The sequence below is a fragment of the Anolis sagrei genome, chromosome 1, assembly GCF_037176765.1.
Source record: "Anolis sagrei isolate rAnoSag1 chromosome 1, rAnoSag1.mat, whole genome shotgun sequence".
Lineage (NCBI taxonomy): Eukaryota > Metazoa > Chordata > Lepidosauria > Squamata > Dactyloidae > Anolis > Anolis sagrei.
In genome coordinates this window covers 188,819,991-188,841,896 of record NC_090021.1, presented here as the reverse complement: position 1 = coordinate 188,841,896, position 21,906 = coordinate 188,819,991, and the positions used below count along the sequence as shown (strand labels likewise).

Sequence of the window (21,906 nt, the reverse complement as noted above, 5' to 3'; positions counted from 1 at the left end):
AACACCTTCTGGGACCATCCCTCAAGAAAGGACTGGAGCCACTGCAGAGCAGTACCCCCAAGTCCCATATCTGTGAGGCGTTCCAGAAGGATACCGTGGTCGACGGTATTGAAGGCTGCTGAGAGGTCCAGCAGAACTAACAGGAACACACCCCCCCTGTCCAGTTCCCGGCGAAGATCATCTACCAAGGCGACCAAGGCTGTCTCAGTTCCATGTCTCGGCCTAAAGCCAGACTGTGCCGGATCTAGATAATCAGTGTCTACCAGAAATCTCTGGAGTTGTGTTGCCACCACACGTTCCATGACTTTGCCCAAATAGGGAAGATTGGAAACTGGCCGATAGTTGTCTAATTGAGTGGGGTCCAGTGATGGTTTTTTCAACAGCGTTTTTATGATAGCTTGTTTTAAGCTCGCTTTAAGTCAACCTAACATATACACATAACAACAAAAAACTCATATTTGGCTTCTCCCCAGACCTCTTCCTCGCTGGTAAGACCTGTAATTATATGTACCTGTCCAATATATCAACTTTACCATCTCCTTGTCATTTGAAATCTAGAGTAACTGCCTATCTTTAATCCCAAGCCCTTTTCTCCTTACTTTTTCTGTAACTATTCACATCACAATTCATTTTTTTAAAAAGACACACAAGCCAAGATAAATAAAAATAAAATATTTTAAAAGTTGCTCATATTTTTATTTCTCTCATGTTATTTTTTAAAAAACTATATAGCAGGTAGATTTGTAGGCAATACTGTGTATTGCCTATATCATTATATCATTATAACATTATATGTCTCTTTGACATTATAGACAACCTAGTAGACAAAATATCTTCTTTTTTACTGAAGCTGATGATTTCTTTTCCATTTATTGGCCTTCTTTTGCTTATTTCTCACAAACCAGCAAAAACAAAACCTTTCCTTGTACTTTTATTTGTTATAATAAAAGAACATTTAAAGGTCTTTGTAATAGTTTTTTGAATAAGCTGTTCTTTAGTAAATGCTAATTTTAAGCCAAACCCAGTGTCACATAATACATTTTATATTCCTGAAGTAACTTTTTATGTTCCTAAAGCTGCTTTCAATCTAAATGTACATTGTTTTTTAGTTTTTTAATGGCCATTTCCATTTTGCTCCGCCCTGATTCCATTCAATCAGTTTTCAGCTTTCCATCCATTCACCCACTGACTCACCTTCCCCATGTTTTGAGAATTTGCATTGATTGCCTTGGCTAAATCTCTGGTTTATACACTCACAATGCACCTTTTCTATTAACAAACATATTTTGCCTCTCCTCTTATTTCTCCCATCCAAAAAATCAGCTGTCCTAACACTTTACTTCCTACATGACATCACTCTTCAGACTATTTTACTGGGTTTTTTTTTTTACTTTTTATTGTAATGCTTCACTTAGTAAAATGTTATAATAGTAATTGCTCATTAGGTTAATGCTACATGTTATTTTGCTGCTGCATTTAGACAGGAAATATTACAAAGCAAACAGCATATGAATGGTCCTGATGAACAAAACGGTGTCATTTTTGCAATGGCACTCAGCTGCCAACAAAAAAAAAATCAAAATAAACTCAGTCACAGATAACTCTGTTGACATTCATACATCAGTCAGTCCATGTATCCACATTAGGTCTCTGCACACACTTCTAACTAGCTGCTGTCTACTGATGTCACAAGATTACCCATGTACCCTTCCAAAGTATCAAAAATTATAGTAATGTATTTTAAAAAATTAATCTATAAAGTAATAGAGACTAGTCTGACGCACAGACTAAAATATGAGTGTAAAATTGGAGAGCCCCTGGTTGAATAATCATTTCCTATTAAATATACTGGTCCTTGGTTGTCTCCTTGTTCTTCAGTCTATCTCACTGAGGATAAAATGAGGGCTCCACCTTAGAAAAAAGGCAAGAGGTTTCATTGTTGGTTTTGCAGCCAGGTGGCCAAAGCATATACTTACTCTGCAGTATATGTGAGCTTCTGATGGGCACGCAGCTCATCAAAAGCTCACAGTTTAACCAGTCTTCAACTTACTTGTATGGAGAGAGCTAGTGGTTTGAGAATTGGACTATGACTCAGGAGAACATGGTCTGAATCATCACTTGAACATAAAAACCCTCTGGGTGACTGTGGGCAAGTCGCAAACTTTTAGCCTCAGAAACCCCTGTGACAGGTTTGCCTTAGAGTAGTCAAAAGCTTGAAAGCATACAACATTGTCCATGATGGCATGGCAAAAAAAGCCAAATTCACTCTGTAGCTAAAGGATGTGATATGAATTCTGTCTCTACCTGTACCTTTTTGGGATTATCATGAAATGGAAAAGCAAGATGCATACAAACAGCTTTCACTATGACACAGAATCTTCACTGTACACACAAAAGGTACATCTGCTGAACATCTGTATTGGCCCTTACTGATAATGATCTTATTCTCACATTCCTGAAAACAAGTGTTTTCATTTTGTTATACTTCAGAGTTACAGTAATTTACAATTAGGTATTTTTTGCAGGGAAGAACACTTGCCAGCTGTTTTAACTAAGCAATAGCAATAAACAAGAAACATTCATGTCCTGGGACTTAACAGCTATCAGTCCAACATCTGGAGAAAGCAAGTAACAAAATATATAGGGGAGAAATCCATTATCTTTGGTGGAGACCTGAGTTGTGGAAAAAAAATTCAGAATGCCTTATCTATCTCTATCTATCTATCTATCTATCTATCTATCTATCTATCTATCTATCTATTTGTCATATCAGGAGCTAACCAATGTATTTGAGAAAACACAAAGTTTGCAAACTTGGCATTCTATTAAATAAACAAACAAACCAATGGACCTTTTCAGGATCTTTTCAGGATGAACTATAAAAATTATCTCAATCAACATCGAAGGCATGTCAGCAGCCAAAGAACAGCTGCTCTATGAACTGTGTCGAGATAATACACAGGATGCCTAATAAAGAACTTCTACAGTTAGAACCACTATGATAGTACTTTCATTAATCAAGAAACAGATGTAGCTAATACCATGGGGGGAAGTGTTCTGTAGCATGCCAGAGAAAGACTTTTTTTTTAAAAAAAAAATGCAAATTATTGTATACAGTTCTAAGTTGTTTGCAGTACATCTGTTTTAAAGATCAAACCTAAACTTTTAAATCCATTACAAATGATAATTATGTAAATGAACCATTTTAATCATCTAACATCAGAAACACAGATTTTGTAGGTACATGTAACTATAGTAGCATAGCACAATTAGTAGCTGTTCTGATAAATAAAACATGAAATAAAATAAGTGCCTTAGCATTTACTTCTAAATTGCTGGAGAACGCTGATTATCACTTTGGTAGTATTTCACATTTCTTAAAGAGAAAAAAATAATCACTCTGGTGATATTCAAATATATGAGCCTTGAAGGAGAAAAACTGTTGGGTTTTGGTGGACAGGTTGAAATCCTATCTTCAAAGCAATGGTGATCCCATACATTAAGAAAACGTAAAACCAGTAGATCAGCAGTAACTGCACAATGTTGACTTAACAAAGGTTTTTACCAAGGTTCTGAAATCCAATATAGTCTATAATTGATCTCCACGGACAAGGAAGAGAGAAAAGACCTTTAATAAAATGGCACAGGGAAAAAAGATTTTGAAAAGTAAGAATTTGCAGCTCAGTATTTCTTCATAATAGATAATATGGTTTTCAATGTTACTAATAAATCACATTCACTCATGTCAAATGATCCCATCCAATATCAGCTGGTGGTTTCCATGTCTGTGAGATCTGTGAATATGCATTCAGTTTTAGTCTGGACTTCAAATATGCTATCCAAGGTTCTGAATCCTGTTCTAGGGATGGAATTAAACTTATGAAAGAATAAAAAGGACACTAGTCTAATCTTTCTAGGATAGGCCTTCAAAGCCTGAAAGCAATGACAAGGACACCCTCTTCCATGTTCTCATGGACACACCTTATGAGTTTGATGGATTGGAGAAAAGAATCCTATAAAAAGATCTCAACACATGAGCAGGCTTACATGGAGGGGAATGACCCTTCAGAGACCATGGACCTGAGCTGTATAGGGCTTTGTAGATAATATCAAACATTCGAAACTATACCCAGAACAAGACTGGTAGCCAGTGAAGCTGTTGCAGTAAGGGAGGTGTGTGTCCCCTGCAAACCGTGCAAGTTAACAATCTGACTGCAACTCTTTGGGCTGACTGACATTTCCAAACACTTTTATAGGCGGTTCCAGGTACAGGGTGTTAACAGTAGTCCAGGTGGGACATTAGCAAGGAATGTATCTCTTCCGACAGATCTGACTTCTCAGAGATGCAGCTCATGCACAAATCTCAACTGTGTGGATGTAATCCTGTTGCCACAAAAACCTGGTTCAGTAGTTGAGTCAGGTATTATGCCTAAATTCATCTTCAGGAGAAAGGAAACCCCATGAAATACAGGCTGAACTCCTCTTCCCGATATACCTTTTGACTGACCAGAAGCAGCAGTTTTAATCTGTTTGCCCAAAATAAGTTGTTTTGAGCTATAAAAACAGACAAAGAGGCAACCAAATCAATTCCAAATCTGCAAATCAACCAATTTGCCACAGGGAAAGTCAGGGAGAGTAACTTTCTTTGAAGAAAAGCTCACTCTCATGGCACAAAACAGTCCGGGGCAGGGGAAAACATTGTGAAATTGCCCAATAGTCGTGGCTCCACCTCTGCCTCCTCTCTCCGCTCCCTCAGCCCTGATTGACTGAGAGGCATGGCAACAGGTTTGGCTTCGCTTCCCAGTAGTGCCTTCTCTGTGAATTAAAACTGCACCACAGAGAGTTATATTTACATAAATTACACAAAAATACCAGGTAAACGTTTCGATTCTTAAATTTTTGGCACGGGCAATGCCTGTGTGTTGGATATTATGTCATATGCACAGATCTAACAAATTAGATACGACTTATACAGTCCTACTAGGTAGTCAACCACCTCGATTTGGCAATGTGTTTATTAGAACTAGTCAAAATGTTTAAAGTGCACTAATCTTTCAACTGAACAGACTTTTCCATTTGGCTAGATGGAATAGAAACATACGTAGTGTGTGTCCGTGTGTGTGTGAAGAACCAACAACACCCTTTTCTAGGATATTACAGGCCCATTCTGCAAAAAATAATAATCTGTACAGTTTTGTGTCATAATAATATGAATACTGCAGACTTTGAAGTAAGCAACAACTTCTTGACAAAAAATTAAAACTGGTTTTAAAGGCTTTTCACTCAATATCAATATCTGCAGAAATAACTATTAATTCAATTTTGTTAAATGAAATTGCAAAAGGAAAACTTTAAAGCAGCTCATGCTTCCTAAAACTGGTTAGGGTATTTTTACAAAATTACATATGTTTTATAGACTGGTGATATTTTTTAGGGGGCTTTTGGAAAGCTGTTGCTGTAAAATTCATCCTACCTCATTCATATTTTTTTTACAAGTGGCTAACAATGACAGCTAGACAATGCTTGCTGGCAGTTAGAGAAAAGAACTCCACACCCCGAAGCATTCTTATTCTCCTTCTCTTTAATGTTATTTGCATTTCTGGAAGCCTCACACTTAATTCCAGTCTATGCCTCTTGGGTATTTCTTGTAGTAAATTGCATTCTGCATGTGCTTGCATATTTCAAAGTGATGCCTCAGTTTTGCAAACTACTGCATCAGATTTGGTACTCAATAAGGAATAAATAAGTGACAAATGACAGAATTTGTTTCTGTATAATAAATAGCTTTGGAAAACATATGAGTTCCTCCCTTCCTTACATCTGAAAATAAACATCCTAGCAATGCCAGTGGCAGAAGGATGTAAACAGGGGCGAGGAGAGAGGGATTTGACTGTTAAAGCTGGGCCATATGTAGAATGATTACCTCTCTCTTGCCCAAATAGTCATTAAGAGAGGAAAAGAGAGACATATTCCCCAGAGGAGCTGAATGATGCCAGGAGGAGTGAGCAGGTTAAGTGCCTGTAACCACAACTGTGTGAATGCTCACAGCACCATCTTGTGGACACTTATTGTTGCTACACTAAATCCAGCAAAATGCAAACAGAAAATAATTATAAGATTCACTATTTTCTCTGGTGATAATTATGTATTTGTGATAGTGCATGGCACTTTGGGGGTATCCGTACATACTATCATGTAAGCTTTTTACAAATATCACTATAGAAACACACAAAATTCATTACATTTGACACACACATTGTTATCTGATATCCTTTAAAATTCAGTGACTTAAACTGTACACTCACCTTTAGTCTTTCTCTTTTAAATATTAATATTAATATTAATTCCTTTTCCTTTCTTTCTTATCTCTGCTTTCCTTATTAGTATAATTTCTATTGTGTTTGTTTTTATTTTATTTTTTTCCTTTATCTGTGCTGTCTGCAAATAAAGTCTAGAATCCTGCAGGTTAGATATAACTTTACCAATGTTGCATACAAAAGCCTAAGACATTTTCTTAAACTATCCACTGATGGTTTGGAGGGTTGGGATGCTGAAAAATAGAGAATTACTCTCTGGATGCCTCTAGGGGCATACTTACGGTGGCTGCTTAGTCTGCAGCCAGCTCAGACCAGTAATGCCCTTGTGGGGCTCATGAAGCAACCACATATTCCCTGGCCTATAGCAGTAATAGGGCAAAGTCGACATAGTCCAGCTATGCCAAAACCAGTTTGACCTTACTGGAATATAATCTTGTCATCTCTGTTGCCAAATGGCCACAAAGCTCTTGGAGATATCCTGGCCATTGCAGGATAATGACATCAACAGAGGCATTCATGCAACGAGGGAGGAGAAGAAAACACAGGGAAAAGAAATCGTGGCAGCGGTTTGTGTGCACAATGAACCAGTCTGTATCATACCCAATTGTGCTGTCCACATTGTGGCCAAGATCACATTTTAAAGATAATCTCACTGCTGTCTCTGAATATTACCAAAATAATTTTCTATGGGCACAATTTGCATTAGCGTTGTCACATTTTCACAGAGACAAACACATATTTAAGTATTAATGTATGACAGGTAAGCCCAACTAATTTTATCATCAAGATGCTCTTGCCCCAGTTTCCGTTAGAAAAGACAACTGGAATGGTAGCAGCCTGGTCCTTTGCTATTGGCACAGTGTCTTCCACATTACCCAAAGTGAACAGATCAGATAGACTGGCTGTATTTTACTCATCCCATTCTCCTCCAACACTCTGTCAACATTCAATCACTATTCTGCTTGGCACCTGCTGAGTGCTCACTCAAAATAGATTCTGCTATGGATGAACAGTGCCAGCTAGATGGTCTACATTAGCAAAGCAATGCCTGCACATGTTTTGCAAGGCATGGTCTAAGATGGCTGGTTCTCTTCATGATCCATTGGGGATTTCCCCCAACAGTCAGATGGACTGAGAAAAAGGGGACAAAGCAGACTGAAAATCCAAACTAGACATAAGTGAAGCGAAATTCACCTATTCACCAAGGAGTGAGCTTAGGATCTGGTGCCCAGCACATCACTCTACTTTGCCAGCCAGATCAACACATAAACTGTGTTTGAAGGCAACAGGAATTTATTACTTTCAGACTTGAAAGTATGTCTGATTCAGAGTATCTGTTCAAAAAGATCAGACATAACTATGAAATACAGTGCAAGGCCTTTTATACTTTTTGCCAGCCATTCAAAGTTCCCACGCCTTCCTGATTGGTCAGAAATCAGTCTGGCTTCAATCCGAGTCCTTGTTGGCTGGGGTGGATGGAGTCTCCTCCATGGTGGTAAAAATAAACAGTTGTTACTGGTAGGCTTGGAGCTGATGTCATTTGGAAAGTACCACCCAGAAAGAGAGCGGGCAGGCAAACAAGGTGAATCCGCATGTAAACAGTCCATGATGAGATTATTGACCAAATTTGGTTTGTACAAAGGGTGAGCTTCAGAACACAATAGGGCTGTTATGCAGATATGATAAGTTCAATGAAAAACATATAGATTTTATCTGTGTGTTGTTGGAGTCTGGCAGCATCTCATTTTCAGATTCCCTAAGGAGGCTGATGTTTCTCTTCAAAGGACTTGGGTCTTCCGGCTAGCATTCTCTTTCATAGTAGGTAGGCAGCCAACAAAGTCCCTCAGGCACATATGTACACAAGCAAGATATTTTGTGTAAGACTTTCTCAAATGTGCTGGACAGCATCTATACAAATATGCTTAACCACTCCCGCACAGCTTAGTTATTTTTTCATACAAAGGGTCTCAAAAATGTTATAACCATGCGTATATTATAAATGATATTTGAAGAGAAGCCAGAGATGTACAGTTTTGAAGCATAGAGAGAAACTCTTTTGTTAGTGGATTTGGGGGTAGGCTCATTGTTCTGGGTTTCGTGGGCAGGCATTTCCTCTTCATTTCCCCTCAGGGATTAGTTTGGTAAAAGGTTAACTAATCCCTTCCAGAATGTGTAGTTCCTCACCGGACTTGGTAGAAATAAAGTCTACTGTGGACCACTGGGAGGATGAGGTTTTGACACTGTAAAACTTGAAATAATAAATAGCCAAAAATTAATATTTTGGCTTCGAAACTTGTATTGAGTTTATATTTTTGGAGGGGGCAATTTTTCGACAACATAAGTAAGGGCCAAGGCTGCTAACAAGAGGGCAATTCAAAAGGATGGGAATCCTCAGTGGGGATCAGAGGTCCATCCATCCATTTCCTCTCATTCCTCTCACCTTTCTCCAATTCACATGTTCCTCAGCCCTACTGTAGATAAACAGAAACAAATGCATTTTAACATATCAGTAGCAAATTAACAAATATTTATTTTAAATATCCTAAATAGGTATGTGTTAAACCAAACAAGGTCATTTTGAACACAGTTATTAATATGTCAAAAGAGATTAGCATATGTGTCTGTTCTAGAGTTTTTAAAAAAGGCTGAGGACAGCCTGCTAAGTAATACTGAATTTTAAGTGTTATATCACCTGTATTATCACCATAATAATTCCTGCAAATCTATTAGGTAGAAAAGTATTATCCTTGAAATGCAAGTTAAGGTTTTTTAAACATGCATAATTAAACACCAAGTAGTGGCCTAGAGGCAAAACAATGCCCTTAGATGAAATTTGCTTGAGGGGAATAGACTGACAGTGAGGTCTAAATACCATAAAGCAGATGTCTTCAACCAGTGGCTCTCCAGGTGTTTTGAATTTCAGCTCCCAGAATTCCTGACCATTGAACAAGCTGGAAATAGGGGCTTCTAGGAGATAGAGGCACATACTCCTGGAGGGCTGCAGGTTGAAGAGGTCTGCTGTAAAGGCACCAAGTCTCACTTGACCCTGGAAACTTAAACAGGGTCAGCCCTTGTTAGTGCTTGGATGGGAGACAATAAATACCTCGGATTATGTGTTTTATTTTAGAGCAGTGGTTCCCAACCTTTGGTCCTCCAGTTGTTTTGGACTTCAACTCCCAGAAATCCCAGCCAGTTTACCAGCTGTCAGGAATTGTGAGAGCTGAAGTCCAAAACACCTGGAGGACCAAAGGTTGGGAATCACTGCTTTAGAGGAAGGAATTGACAAAACTGCCTGAGTATTCATAGCCTAAGAAAATCCAAAAAAATTATGGTGTCATCATAAATCAAGAGGCAACTTGAAGGATCACACATGTACACATTTCTTCCTACATCTGACAGCAAACACCGCTCTGAAGTTGGCACCAGACTATATATATATGGGGGGGGGGGGGGGAGATTCTGCTGCAGTGAAGAACTCTCCTATATCTGTAGAGCATCTGTACATTTGGCCCGGCCCTAGTTTTTAAATGTGTCACGGTGTATTGTTTTATTGTTTTACTGTTACTGCTTAATGTTTTTTGGTTGCTTTATGAGTTTATTATGTATTTGTTATGCTGTTGTTTTACTGAGGGCCTTGGCCTTTGTAAGCTGCATCGTGTCCTTCGGGAGATGTTAGTGGGGTATAAATAAAGATAATAATAATAATAATAATAATAATAATAATAATAGAGCAGTGGTTCCCAACCTTTGGTCCTCTAGGTTTTTTGGACATCAGCTTCCACAATTCCTACCTGGAGGACCAAATGTTGGGACCACTGCTGTAGAGCATCTCTGGAAAGCCACTGCCAATATAATTTGGATCACTGACATGCCTAAATACAGTATCATTAAATTTAATGAAATATCAAAGCAGGAACTATCCATAACATAGTATGTATTCTCGTGAAAGCTGTATAATGAAGAAAGATGACAACAAAACACACACACCAAACTAACAAGCAAACAATCCCAAATCCCCAAATCATCTGAAAGGTGGCGGAGGAGAAGAATCCAATGGCTATCAGGGACTACCAAAAAGAAAAGAGAGCAAATCAAGTCTGAACTCTCAGTCAAAACCACAATGATTAAATTGAGGCTACTATACGTTGGATCATCATGAGATGACATAACTTACTAATAATTGTTGCTATTGTGTGCCTCCAAGTCCAATTATCACAGAGACAGATCTCCCGAACAGGGGTGATAGGGGCACAGACAGCAAAATTAACCCTTCCCTATGCTATCCAAAGCATGCACGCATGCATACATACATATATCTGAATTACACTTTAAAAATGTACCCATTTTGACTTACATACAAATTCAGCTTAAGAACAAACTGACAGAACCTATCTTGTTTGCAACTCGAGGACTGCCTGTATTGTTAATGTACTGATTCAATAAAAGAAGACACAGCCTTGGGTTTACAAGGCCTGAGTGGGGTTATTTATAATAGGGTCTCATTGAGATCTCCTGTTCATAGTTGCCATAAGCTGAAACTGACATAATGGTATGTAGCAACAGAAGGCATTTGACACACTGGGGCACATTGCCCTTCAACAGAACCAAAATTAATATAAGTTGAAAGTAACAAGGACATCCCTTAAAACATGATTAAAATTGTAGTTAGAACTGGGGATTCACATCCGGCATTCAGGGAAACCTTTTATAGCTGCCAGAATGTTAATAGGAATGAATAGATCAGGAATATATTACCACAGCATTATGTTAACTACATTTACCAATAACTGATTTCTAGTTTAAGAAGTATAGGAAATAAATAGCAAATTGTTTAATAATAAAATACATCAGAAGCATGAAAATTCCTTGCTGGCCAAAAGTCCGCAAGGCCTCATAGAATCATAGAATCAAAGAGTTGGAAGAGACCTCATGGGCCATCCAGCCCAACCCCCTGCCAAGAAGCAGGAATATTGCATTCAAATCACCCCTGACAAATGGCCATCCAGCCTCTGCTTAAAAGCTTCCAAAGAAGGAGCCTCCACCACACTCCGGGGCAGAGAGTTCCACTGCTGAACGGCTCTCACAGTCAGGAAGTTCTTCCTAATGTTCAGATGGAATCTCCTCTCTTGTAGTTTGAAGCCATTGTTCCGCGTCCTAGTCTCCAAGGAAGCAGAAAACAAGCTTGCTCCCTCCTCCCTCCCTCCTCCCTTGCTCCCTCCTCCCCCCTCATTGCAGACTCAGTTCCAGAAAAGATTCAAAACTTATTTTTTTCAGTTTACATTTTTGAAGTTAGACTGTTTTTCTACTTCTATATATCTATTCCAATTTTATTCTATTTCCAATATAGCTTGATTTACCACAGGTATGCTTTTTGAGCAACCATTGTTCTATCTCCCAGTACAACCCATACAAAAGGAGAAGGATAAGAAGAAAGAACTTTTTAACAAGTATCTAATTTTTACATGACAAAAGTGCAAACAGAATGAAACCTCCAAAGTGTAAAAGGGCAAATCCTTCATATCTATGAAAACAAATAAGCTCCTTCCTAGTGAGATTTTCAGTCTGTCAGTTCATTAATACTTTGCTGTACCAGCAAAAGCTGTTCAAAAGCAGCTACCTCTGTCTCCTCTAGATAGCATTGCTTAAGCAATGCTTTTCCATCTGTCTTGGTATAAGAAAGGATGATGGATATAACTTTTATAAAAGGTGACCCCTAAAAGCTTATGTCTAAAAAAAAATAGGATCCAAGCACATTTCGCATCTTTATAAAAGCAAGAAAGCCACTTTTATTTTTAATACATAGACAGCCAAAGATGAAGCAGCAATAATTTGGGGAAAAATAGATTTGTAGTATTTCCTTGATCTATGAATCCACTGAAAATTATCAGATTGATTGTAATTTAGATTGTTAAAGAATTCATTTTGAAGACCCGAGACAAGTTCCTCTAAGGGCACATGCAGAGCTACAGGAAGATAGAAACTTCAGTTTAAGCCTAACATGAAGAGCATGAAGAAAGAAAAAAAACCCATATTCACCCAGAGCTAGCAGGCTTGATGACACGTGGTAACTTCCTGTAAGTATCTGGACTTTTCAGCACTTAGCCCAATTTCCCTCTAAACCAGGCATGGGCAAACTTTGGTCCTCCAGGAGTTTTGGACTTTATGTCCCACAATTCCTAACAGCCAGTAAGCTGGCTGGGATTTCTGGGAGTTGGAAGTCCAAAATACCTGGAGGGCCAAGGTTCGTCCATGCCTAAACTAAGCAAAGTTGTGGACATTCTGGAATGTGTGGGGAACTCTGAAGTATCCTTGGGCTTTTGATAATTTGAACAGCTGGATCTGATCCCGTTTAGCTTAATCCACTGTCCGCTGCTACCATCTCCCTTTTCCTGCACTGATCATATTTTGTCTGCATGGTGCCGCCACCACTCCTTGTTGGCCATGTCTGTTGTGGTCAGAATGGGGCATCCACATGTTCAACAAGAAGAAGGGGAAATCACTTCACCACCTCCTTGCTGATGGTATAAGTACCCCATTCTGACCTCAGCAGATATGACTGTGATGCCCAAGTGCTCACAGGGCATTTCATGGTCAACAAGGAGGAGTGCTGAAAACACAGAGGACCAGGGAATGGCCCGGTGGGTTCAATATGGTCTCTGCCTAGTTAGCATTTGTCCCAATGCACATGGCTGCCATCGCAGTCAATCCTGGACCTGTCTATAGTATAATGCTGCAGATTAACCCCAAATTAAACAGCGAATATAGACAAGGCCTCAATGAGTCTTAAAGATTTAAAGAAAACCCTATCACTACTGATCATGCCACAATATTCACAAACAAATGATAAGATAAAAACCAACCTAGCAAATAAGAAATAATATCTCTATATCTAAACTAAATCATCAATATATGCATTTATGAGACTAGCACCGGGATTGTGGTGCAGCTGGCTGAGTGTCAGCTGCATTAAGATCACTCTGACCAAAAGGTCATGAGTTCGAAGCCAATCCGGGTTGGAGTGGGTTTCCAACCAATTGTGTAACCTGTTGTCAACCTTTGCAACCCGAAAGACAATTGCATCTGTCAAGTAAGAAAATTAGGTACCACCTTAAAAGTGTGGGCAGGCTAAATTAACTAATTTATGAGGCCATAAAAAAAGACTCCAGCAAGCACTCCAGCAAAAGGCATGCGGGGAATACGGAAGTACTTCATCAGTGTCGCAGATGGACGATGAAAGCGACAGTTCCCCTGGCGGCCAGAAAAAGTTAAATAGCCTCTGTCTATGTCTGTATATGTTGTATGTCAAAATTGGCATTGAATGTTTGCCATATATGTGTACACTGTAATCCGCCCTCAGTCCCCTGCGGGGTGAGAAGGGCGGAATATAAAAGCTGTAAATAAATAAATAAATAGAATAGAATACAAATGAACCATATGATTCTGGCCACTCAAATGATACTTATTTTTATATACATTTTGTACCCTCATGCATTTGGGAGACAGCTCTTAATCAAGAAAGAGATGGGAGAATATCTGTATCACTTTTGCAGCTATGTTGCTGTTCTCCTTTCTAGATTCAGAGGTGTATGGATGGCTTGCCATCCATTTTTCCAGTTGATTACAGCTGGGTAGACATCACCTGTATTTGTCTTGAATTGTAGAATTAAATCCCTGTGTTCTGATACTGCCAAACTTAAGAAGAAAACAGAAGAGGAAGAAGAGGAGGAGGGAGAGGGAGAAATAGTAGATGAAGGAAAAAGGTAGAGTAAGAAGAAGAGGAGGGAAGGAGGAGGAGGAGGAGGGAGGAATAGTAGTAGTGGTGGTGGTAGTGGTAGTGGGAGGGGAAAGAGTGGGCTCAGAAGAAGTGTGAAGGTACCAGAGACAGATAGAGAATATATGAAGAAATAAAGAGAGTTTAATGAAGAGCAAGAGCTATAGAGAAATGCGATGATTAAGAGAGAATGTTATAACATGCAGATGAAAATTGTATTCATGCTAAATCAAGAAAAAATAACAATTAAAATTATCACAAAATGCTTTTGTGTGATCAGCATTTCAATGCCACCTGTCTGATTTCATAAAAGTGTAAAACTGGCCTTAAGTTGACATTCAACTTAAATATTCAGTACCATATTTGAATTTATATTTGAAAAGATCCAAACAGATAAAATATTGCCTGAAGAAAGGTTAGAGTAGGCTCCTTAAGAAGCTTACAAGCATATCCATGTAACTGTCCCAGTTGTCGTAAATGAAATATTTTCCAAGCTGTTCAAAAAATAAGAAATCAGGAGGAAGTCCTTTCACCTGAAGATGATTTAGAAACAATGCGACAGGCCCTAAAGACAGTACCTGGCAGTTTCCTTCCTGAGTAATAGTTAAAATGGAATGATAAGAAGACAGCTCTGGAGTGAAATAACTCCCAACACAAATATAGCAACAGTTCCAAGACAGAGTTTTATGCAGATGACATCATTTCAGGAGCCTAAGGGATTATGTAATTTCCAGTATTATCTCTCTGTGTGTGGAGAGGGTGGTATCCATAGTGAATTATTGCATTGTCAAAAACTCTGAGGGAGGAATATTTGGACCTCTGACCCAAATGACCATGATGATTGTAGTGATCTCCATCATAGTGTTCGGGACTGTTTATAAGTCACTCATCTGTACATACTCTTCTTTATCCCTTCCCTTGTATGCCCAGCGTGCACCAGTTTCTATGACCATTTTCCAGTGATGTCCAAACTGGGAACTGTGGTTTAAAGTGTCTCTACAGATCAGTTCTTATTCTGATTTATCGGTTTGTAGAAAGCACCCCAATCACAGTTTCCCAGGTATTATGTCACTGATGGTTTGAACCATGGTTTAAGAAACAAGCAAAGCTTTGGTGAAGTAATGAACAAGATGGGGAAATTGAGGTGAAGAGACACTCAGGTTATTCCCAATCCAATGCATCATGTTTACCAGGACAGGATCATTATAATGGAAGTGGAATATAGAATGTGAGCCTTCCATGGTATCAGCAATCATAAGTATCAGCAAAACAAGGAACACAAGGCCTTGGTCTCTATTTAAATGTTACTTTTTTTTTTTGCTCCACTGGAAGCAGGATTAATCAAATTCTGAACTATGAGAGGTGGGAGAGGAGAGTGTTCAATTGTCCTACAAGGGTAATATTAGTAGTGCCATTCACTTTGCAACCCATACTATGTTTCCATAAGTCAAGAGTTTTGATGGGACGGTGAAACACAAGACAGAAAGCATAATACCTTTTTCTTCTGAGACCAATCAAAATGTTACTGGCCTTGTCAGGCCTAGTGATATCAGACCTAGGATCTCTTTCTCCCACTCTTTCCCACCCATTAAAATCTACCCATAAAAGGTACGTTTAAAAATGTACCTGTGCTGTTGCTTGCAAACAAAGTGCCAGTGGCTGTGTTTGTGGGTAGCTTTCCATTGTTCAGCTGCTTTATTCTTTTCAGGTGAGACTTTCCATTGTAATGAACCTGAGCTTGAGCTGCTGAGTTCAACTGGATATTGCACACATCACAAAAAGAAAATAATATCTTCTTTTTCTCTTTACTTGATTGATAGTCTGGCCTATCATGCCTCAGTCCTTTTTCTTCAAGGCTCCGCAAAAATATTGCTGGATTCATAATTCCATCTCTAAAGATGTGGTCAGAACTCACGGGGTGCTTCATACCTATGAAACGGAAAAGGAAAAGAGGTGACTCAGAAAGTATACCGAGGTCAAAAACCAAATAAACAAGTGCATTGAAGTCAGCATTCTCCTTCATGCACCTATTACTTTACGTGCATCAAAAGATGCAATTTAACAAATCATAAAATACAAAAATAGTACAAGCTGTATTGCCCAGAGTTTTGCAGAAGCTGCTGTTCATGCAGAAATATATAGCTGTGACACAGACCACAATTTAATGGTGAATAAAAACTGAGAGCACACATCTCTTGCACTCAACATTCCTCATTACTGTGTCCCAACGCTTACAGAAGGAATTGTCCCCACCCTCACCTCTGTAAACACAGACTTTCACAAGGGTTTCCAATTTATTTATTACTGCCTTTTGCTTTCCTCTTTATTTTGTGGGGAGCTGCCTAAGATAATCAGCAATATATTGAAGGCAACTAGCATAAGTGTTTCTCCTCCTTCAGCTCACCACATTCACTGGAGTTAGGGGCACAAGACCTCATGAAAGTGATAAAAACTAAAGATTTCTAGAGATAAAACAACTCTAGATATTTTAGGTCATCCAATGTAATTTTGTAGACAGCTTCCAGTGAAAGTCAACCATACAGTCATGCTGGAAGACAGACATTTCTAGTGATGTGTTCTCTCAGAGTAAAAAGAAAAGCTATTTCTTTAGTCAGTTTTTCACTTTCACTGGGTTCCAGTGCCTCTATCCTCAGCAAATTGGAGGGCTGACTATAATAACTTTTGCCTGGTATTTCTTGGTCACATGATTCCAATCTTTCTAATGTTGGAGGGTTTTTTTATGTGTACGACTTGAGAAACAACAAGTCACTTCTGGTGTGAGAGAATTGGTTGTCTGCAAGGATGCCCAGGGAATGCCCAGATGTTTTACCATCCTGTGGAAGGCTTCTCTCATGTCCCCGCATGAGAAGCTGAAGCTGACAGTTAGGAGCTCACCCCGCTCCATTGCACCACCAGGGGCTGGTGTTGGAGAGTGTGAAGTATTAATGAATTCTTATTTAACTAAAAAAGCAGCACCAGGGGGAGAGGTTCATGTTCAAAAAAATAATATCTCTCTTGACTTGTGCATATTCCAATCTAGATTTTTCACTCCTACTATCCAGGTGGAAAAATACTCAAAAAACTATCTCAAAACTGATGGATCAACCTTTTACAGAGCGAACAAAGAAACAGACAGCATAGTACAGAACACAAAAGGACTAGCCCAAAGGTAATTCAACAATATATTCCGTGAAATGTTATACCATTCTTCTGCTTATTAAGTAAATTAGTTTTTAAAGCTGTATCCCCAGAGCATGCCACTATAGCATTTTTCATAATAACTGCACATATGCAGCTACTATACCGAAAGCCCTCCAAGTATTATTTACTATTATTATGGAAAAGTTGTGCTATTTTAATGCAATTCACAATTTGATATAATTCATCCCAAAAGACAAAATGCAAAACAAGTAAAATCATCCTTAGGAGTAAATGAAGGGAATGCACCTGATAAAGATACTGAATATTTTTATCGTATTGTTAAATGACAGCTGGCTGTATTACAGGTAGGCACATTATGTTGGTTGTCTCTTGTAACATCACTTATGCACTGCCTGAGATGGCTGCCTATTAATAAGTGAACCCCTGACAATCAGAAATGAAGCCGCAATCAAAAAAATGCAAGTGATATAACATTTAAAGAAAGTGCAAAAGGAAGCTGACCAAATATTCAAAATATTCATTTGTTCTAGAGCTTAAAATTAGAATAGATTCCCCTCCTAACTAAACAGAAGTTGTTGAAAGGAAAAAAAAAACTTTTCTCATAAAATACAACTTGACCTTTAGCACTTTTCTGTCATTAAATAAAATTATTGTAATGACTACTTTGCACTTATTTTTAGCCTTGGATATTAATTATATCCACAAGAGCCTACTGGAATTGATTTCTATGCCGCAGAACCACCCTAGATATTAGTTCTTATGCAGAAAAACAACAGCCGTTATTTTCTCACATTCCCAATCATACCCATCCCACATTGTTTTGTCTCCTGGACATTTGTTCCATGAAACTGAAGTACCCTAAGAATTATAAAGGCCTATATGGTCTGGGTCTAGACCATACGAAACGCCATAATCTCCTTCTATGCACTAGTCTAAATTCTGAAATTTGAAAAAGACAGACTTTTACTGTCTTCACAGGAACATTTGGTGAAAACATCAGAGGCCCCTTCCACACAGCTGAATAAAATCCCACATTATCTGTTTTGAACTGAGATATATGGCAGTGTGGACTCAGATAACACAGTTCAAAGCAGATATTGTAGGGATTTTTTGGCTTGATATTCTGGGTTACATGGCTGTGTGGAAGGCCCCTTAGACTTCTTTCTCTGTGGTAGATTCCAGGCTGTGAAATTTCCAAGGCAGGATAGTTTGGCCACTTCTCTGCTCTCACCTGCCAGCAGGAAAATTCATTTTTACTGTGGTGGTGCAGTGTGTTAAACCGCTGAGCTGCTAAGCTTGCTAAGTGAAAGGCTGCAGGTTCAAATCCAGGGAGAGGTGTGAGCTACTGCTGATAGCCCCAGCTTCTGCCAACCTAGTAGTTCGAACACATGCAAATGTGAGTAGATCAATAGGTACCGCTCAGGAGGGCAGCTAACGGTGCTCCATGCAGTCATGCCGGCCACATGACCTTGGAGGTGTCTACGGCTCTTCAGCTTAGAAATGGAGATGAGCACCATCACTCGGAGTCGGACATGACTGGACTTAATGTCAGGAGAAACCTTTACCTTTGCCTTTAGGCTTTGGTCATTAAATGGTAGTTGCAGAAGTTTATTTCAATTGATTTTCTGTAACTTCTGTTAAATACTTAAACACTTTTAAACCTTTTTAAAATTTAGTGCTTAATTTTAATGTGATCACTTCTTTATATAGTTGCTCTTTGATCTGAACATTGATTGAGTTTAGGCAATATAGTGTTTTCATTTATATTCAAAGCCACATTAAGTTCTGTCTTTGGGGAAAAGCAGTATAGTAAGGAGGTAAGTAAATAGCACTTGACTTTTTTTTTCAACACACAATCCAAACAGATAAGCTGAAGAAAACTGACACAGGCAGGAAGGCAATAGCTCGACTCAGTAGTAAATTAAGTGGTTTTGCTGTACCTCTATTTTATTGTAGTCTCCCACTTACCCTAGGAAAGCAATTTATGAATAGTACTAAAATAATGAGTGCCAATGTGGTATAGTGGTTTGAGTGCTCTACTAGGACACTGGGGTTTCTTCTAAACTATCATATAAAATCCAGATTATCTGCTTTGATAATCTGTATTATATGGAAGTGCAGAAGGGGCGTGAGAGACCAGGAATTGAATCCCCACTTGGCCATGGAAACCTACTGGATGACCTTGTGCAGGTCACACACTATCATCTTTAGAGGAAGGCAAAGGTAAATTCCCTTTGAACAAATTCTGCCAAGAAACTCCTGGGATGAGATCACCTTAGGATAGCCAGAAGTCAGAAATGACTTGAAGGCACACAACAACTGTTAAAAATATATAGTGTGGAAGCAAACTGCATGAAGAATTGATTTTTTTCTTCTCACCACTCAGCATAGTCACAGAAAACCTCTTTGGGTGTCTCAAATCCCTTGGAGTAATTCTCTATAGAGCGTAGTATTCGATCTGCTGTTTCCATCCATCAGCGACTTTCCACACCACAAAGTCCCTTTGCCAGTTTCACCATCCCAGATTCTTCAGCACTCTCTCAAAGAAAAGCATTTCATGCCCTTGACATTTCTAGTTGTAATCTATGCCTTTAACAAATTTATGATATCACTTTTGAAATGGAGTAACAGGAATTGTACATAGTATTCTAAATTTGACCACACCATTGATTTATAAATTTAATATTCTATTATATTTGCTGTTCTTAGCTGGAAGAACCAGAAATAAAAATACCCGAAATGAGCTAAACTTGCATTTTCTGTTCTTGCCGTGCAAGTCACGATGTCTTATCAGTGGGCAAATGTGTCCGACAACTTGAAAGGCTACGGCAGTTGTAAATGTTTAAAAATGCAGTTCTCTTTGAGTTAGTTTTTTTATTATATTCAATTTTGTAAGTATTATACTGAAGATATAAAATTGATGTCAATATGTCATAGAATGTATCTGAACCAGTTCAGAACTGATGTTAACGAGTTATTAAATCATTTATTGTAACAAGGACTAGAAGCAGCATTGTATGGAGAATTATAAGTACATATGGCCATTGATGTATAATGATTTCCTGATCACAAAGACTAAAATATTTGAATGAAATCTCAATACTCTCAAAAAGTAACAATGCCCAGATTCTTTGGGTCACTGAAAATCAGGACAAATGATTGGAAAACCAGTGTTATTCATAATTGCATATGAATTCCACCCTTTGTCTACAAAGTTCACATATGATATTCCGCCACTGACAGAGAAAGTGTTCCAGCTAACCTAGTGAAGAAGAGTTTTAAACTTGAATTACTTGGTCCTATTTTGGTGGATAAGAACTGAAATTCTGAGCAGACATACCATTATACTTGTATAGTAGATAGGCAAACTCCAGCCACTAACATTCAGACCCTTATGGACTTTCCACCAACCATCCAATTTTGATTTTAAAATCTCTTGGGCAGGGCTGGGGAAAGAAGGAGCAAGGCATGGATCTTTGAAATCAGAATATCTACTTTTTGAGGCATCTAATAGTGACCATTTTTTAAAAAGTCAACATATTTTTCGTGGGAGTGACTCCATAAGGCACAAACGCAATATGGAGCACAGGATTGCTAACCCTGGTGATAATACTACAGTTTAAATCAACTATGCACTAAATATGTGGAGAAGGGGCTGCACAAGTCAAAATATTGCTGCTGTTTGCTAACTTAATGCATGATTAATAGTGTTATGTGTGGAAAATGGTAAGTTAGATTGAAATATTTACCATGTCATTTGCAGTTATAAGAATTCACAGATAGAGTCTGTTTGAGACTTTTTAATGTCCCGTCTTCATTCCCCTTCACACAGTTCCACTGTCACACTTCATGTAGTGAAAGAAGAACAAAAATGGCTTTGCATGTGATAACCCAAAAAAGCTTACATTCCTGTTACTTGTGTATCCTAAATTAGGAGGTAATTCCTTAGAATTCCCATTCTGTTGACATTTTGATCTGTCAGGGTAAGAGACAGAAAATGTGTTTCTTTTTCTAAATAAAGTTGGATCCCCGATTCACCAGATCTGGTCTTCTAGGTCCCCTTTGGTATTACTTCCTCACATGCAATCTGACTACTGTTGTGATAATGTTACTTTCTTTCTTGTACTCCTTCCAACCAGCAGTTCTGTCTGTGGTGCTAATCTCCAAAGCTCTCCTTTTTGAGATTTCAAATGTATTTTTTTATCTGAGGTGGAAGATGCTTTCCTGAAGATCCAACATCAGTAAGTGAACAACTAAGGTAAATGTTGAGAAACTCTCACATATCTGATGACTGCTGAAAAATACAGAGACAGTCCAGTTAACGTGAACATGTATTGCCAGTGTCAATCTCCACCATGCAATTTCTTCTTAGAAGCTATGTGATGCCCAAGCAGCAGTTCTTTCCATTAAGGATCCTCCGGTGCTATAAGTCGCTGGAAGGCATGATATAACATTACAGCTAATCAGATTAAGTACCTGTCCATCTCTATTACCAAGTAACGTTTAATTCATAAGGATAAAGGGGCCAACAACTTTGGTCATCCACACTAATAACAGGTCTTGGGTCAAACATTCAGTGATTACAGAATTTTATAGCTGGGGCATCTAATCCTTTGCCCTCAAATACTATATACATATTTAAAGATCTCCTTGGTT

The 21,906-nt window shown here is 38.5% G+C and overlaps 1 protein-coding gene across 2 annotated transcripts in view; it reads right to left on the bottom strand.

Annotated features, from left to right (window-relative positions):
* The window catches only part of ZNF385B (zinc finger protein 385B), a 265,765-nt gene that overhangs the window by 205,551 nt on the left and 38,308 nt on the right, over positions 1-21,906 (bottom strand). For both annotated transcript variants that reach the window (XM_060779896.2, XM_060779905.2), the window contains exon 2: positions 15,715-16,017. In XM_060779896.2, the coding sequence (XP_060635879.2) occupies positions 15,715-16,015 (301 nt within the window). In that variant the 5' untranslated portion in view covers positions 16,016-16,017. The remainder of the gene's footprint in view (positions 1-15,714; positions 16,018-21,906) is intronic.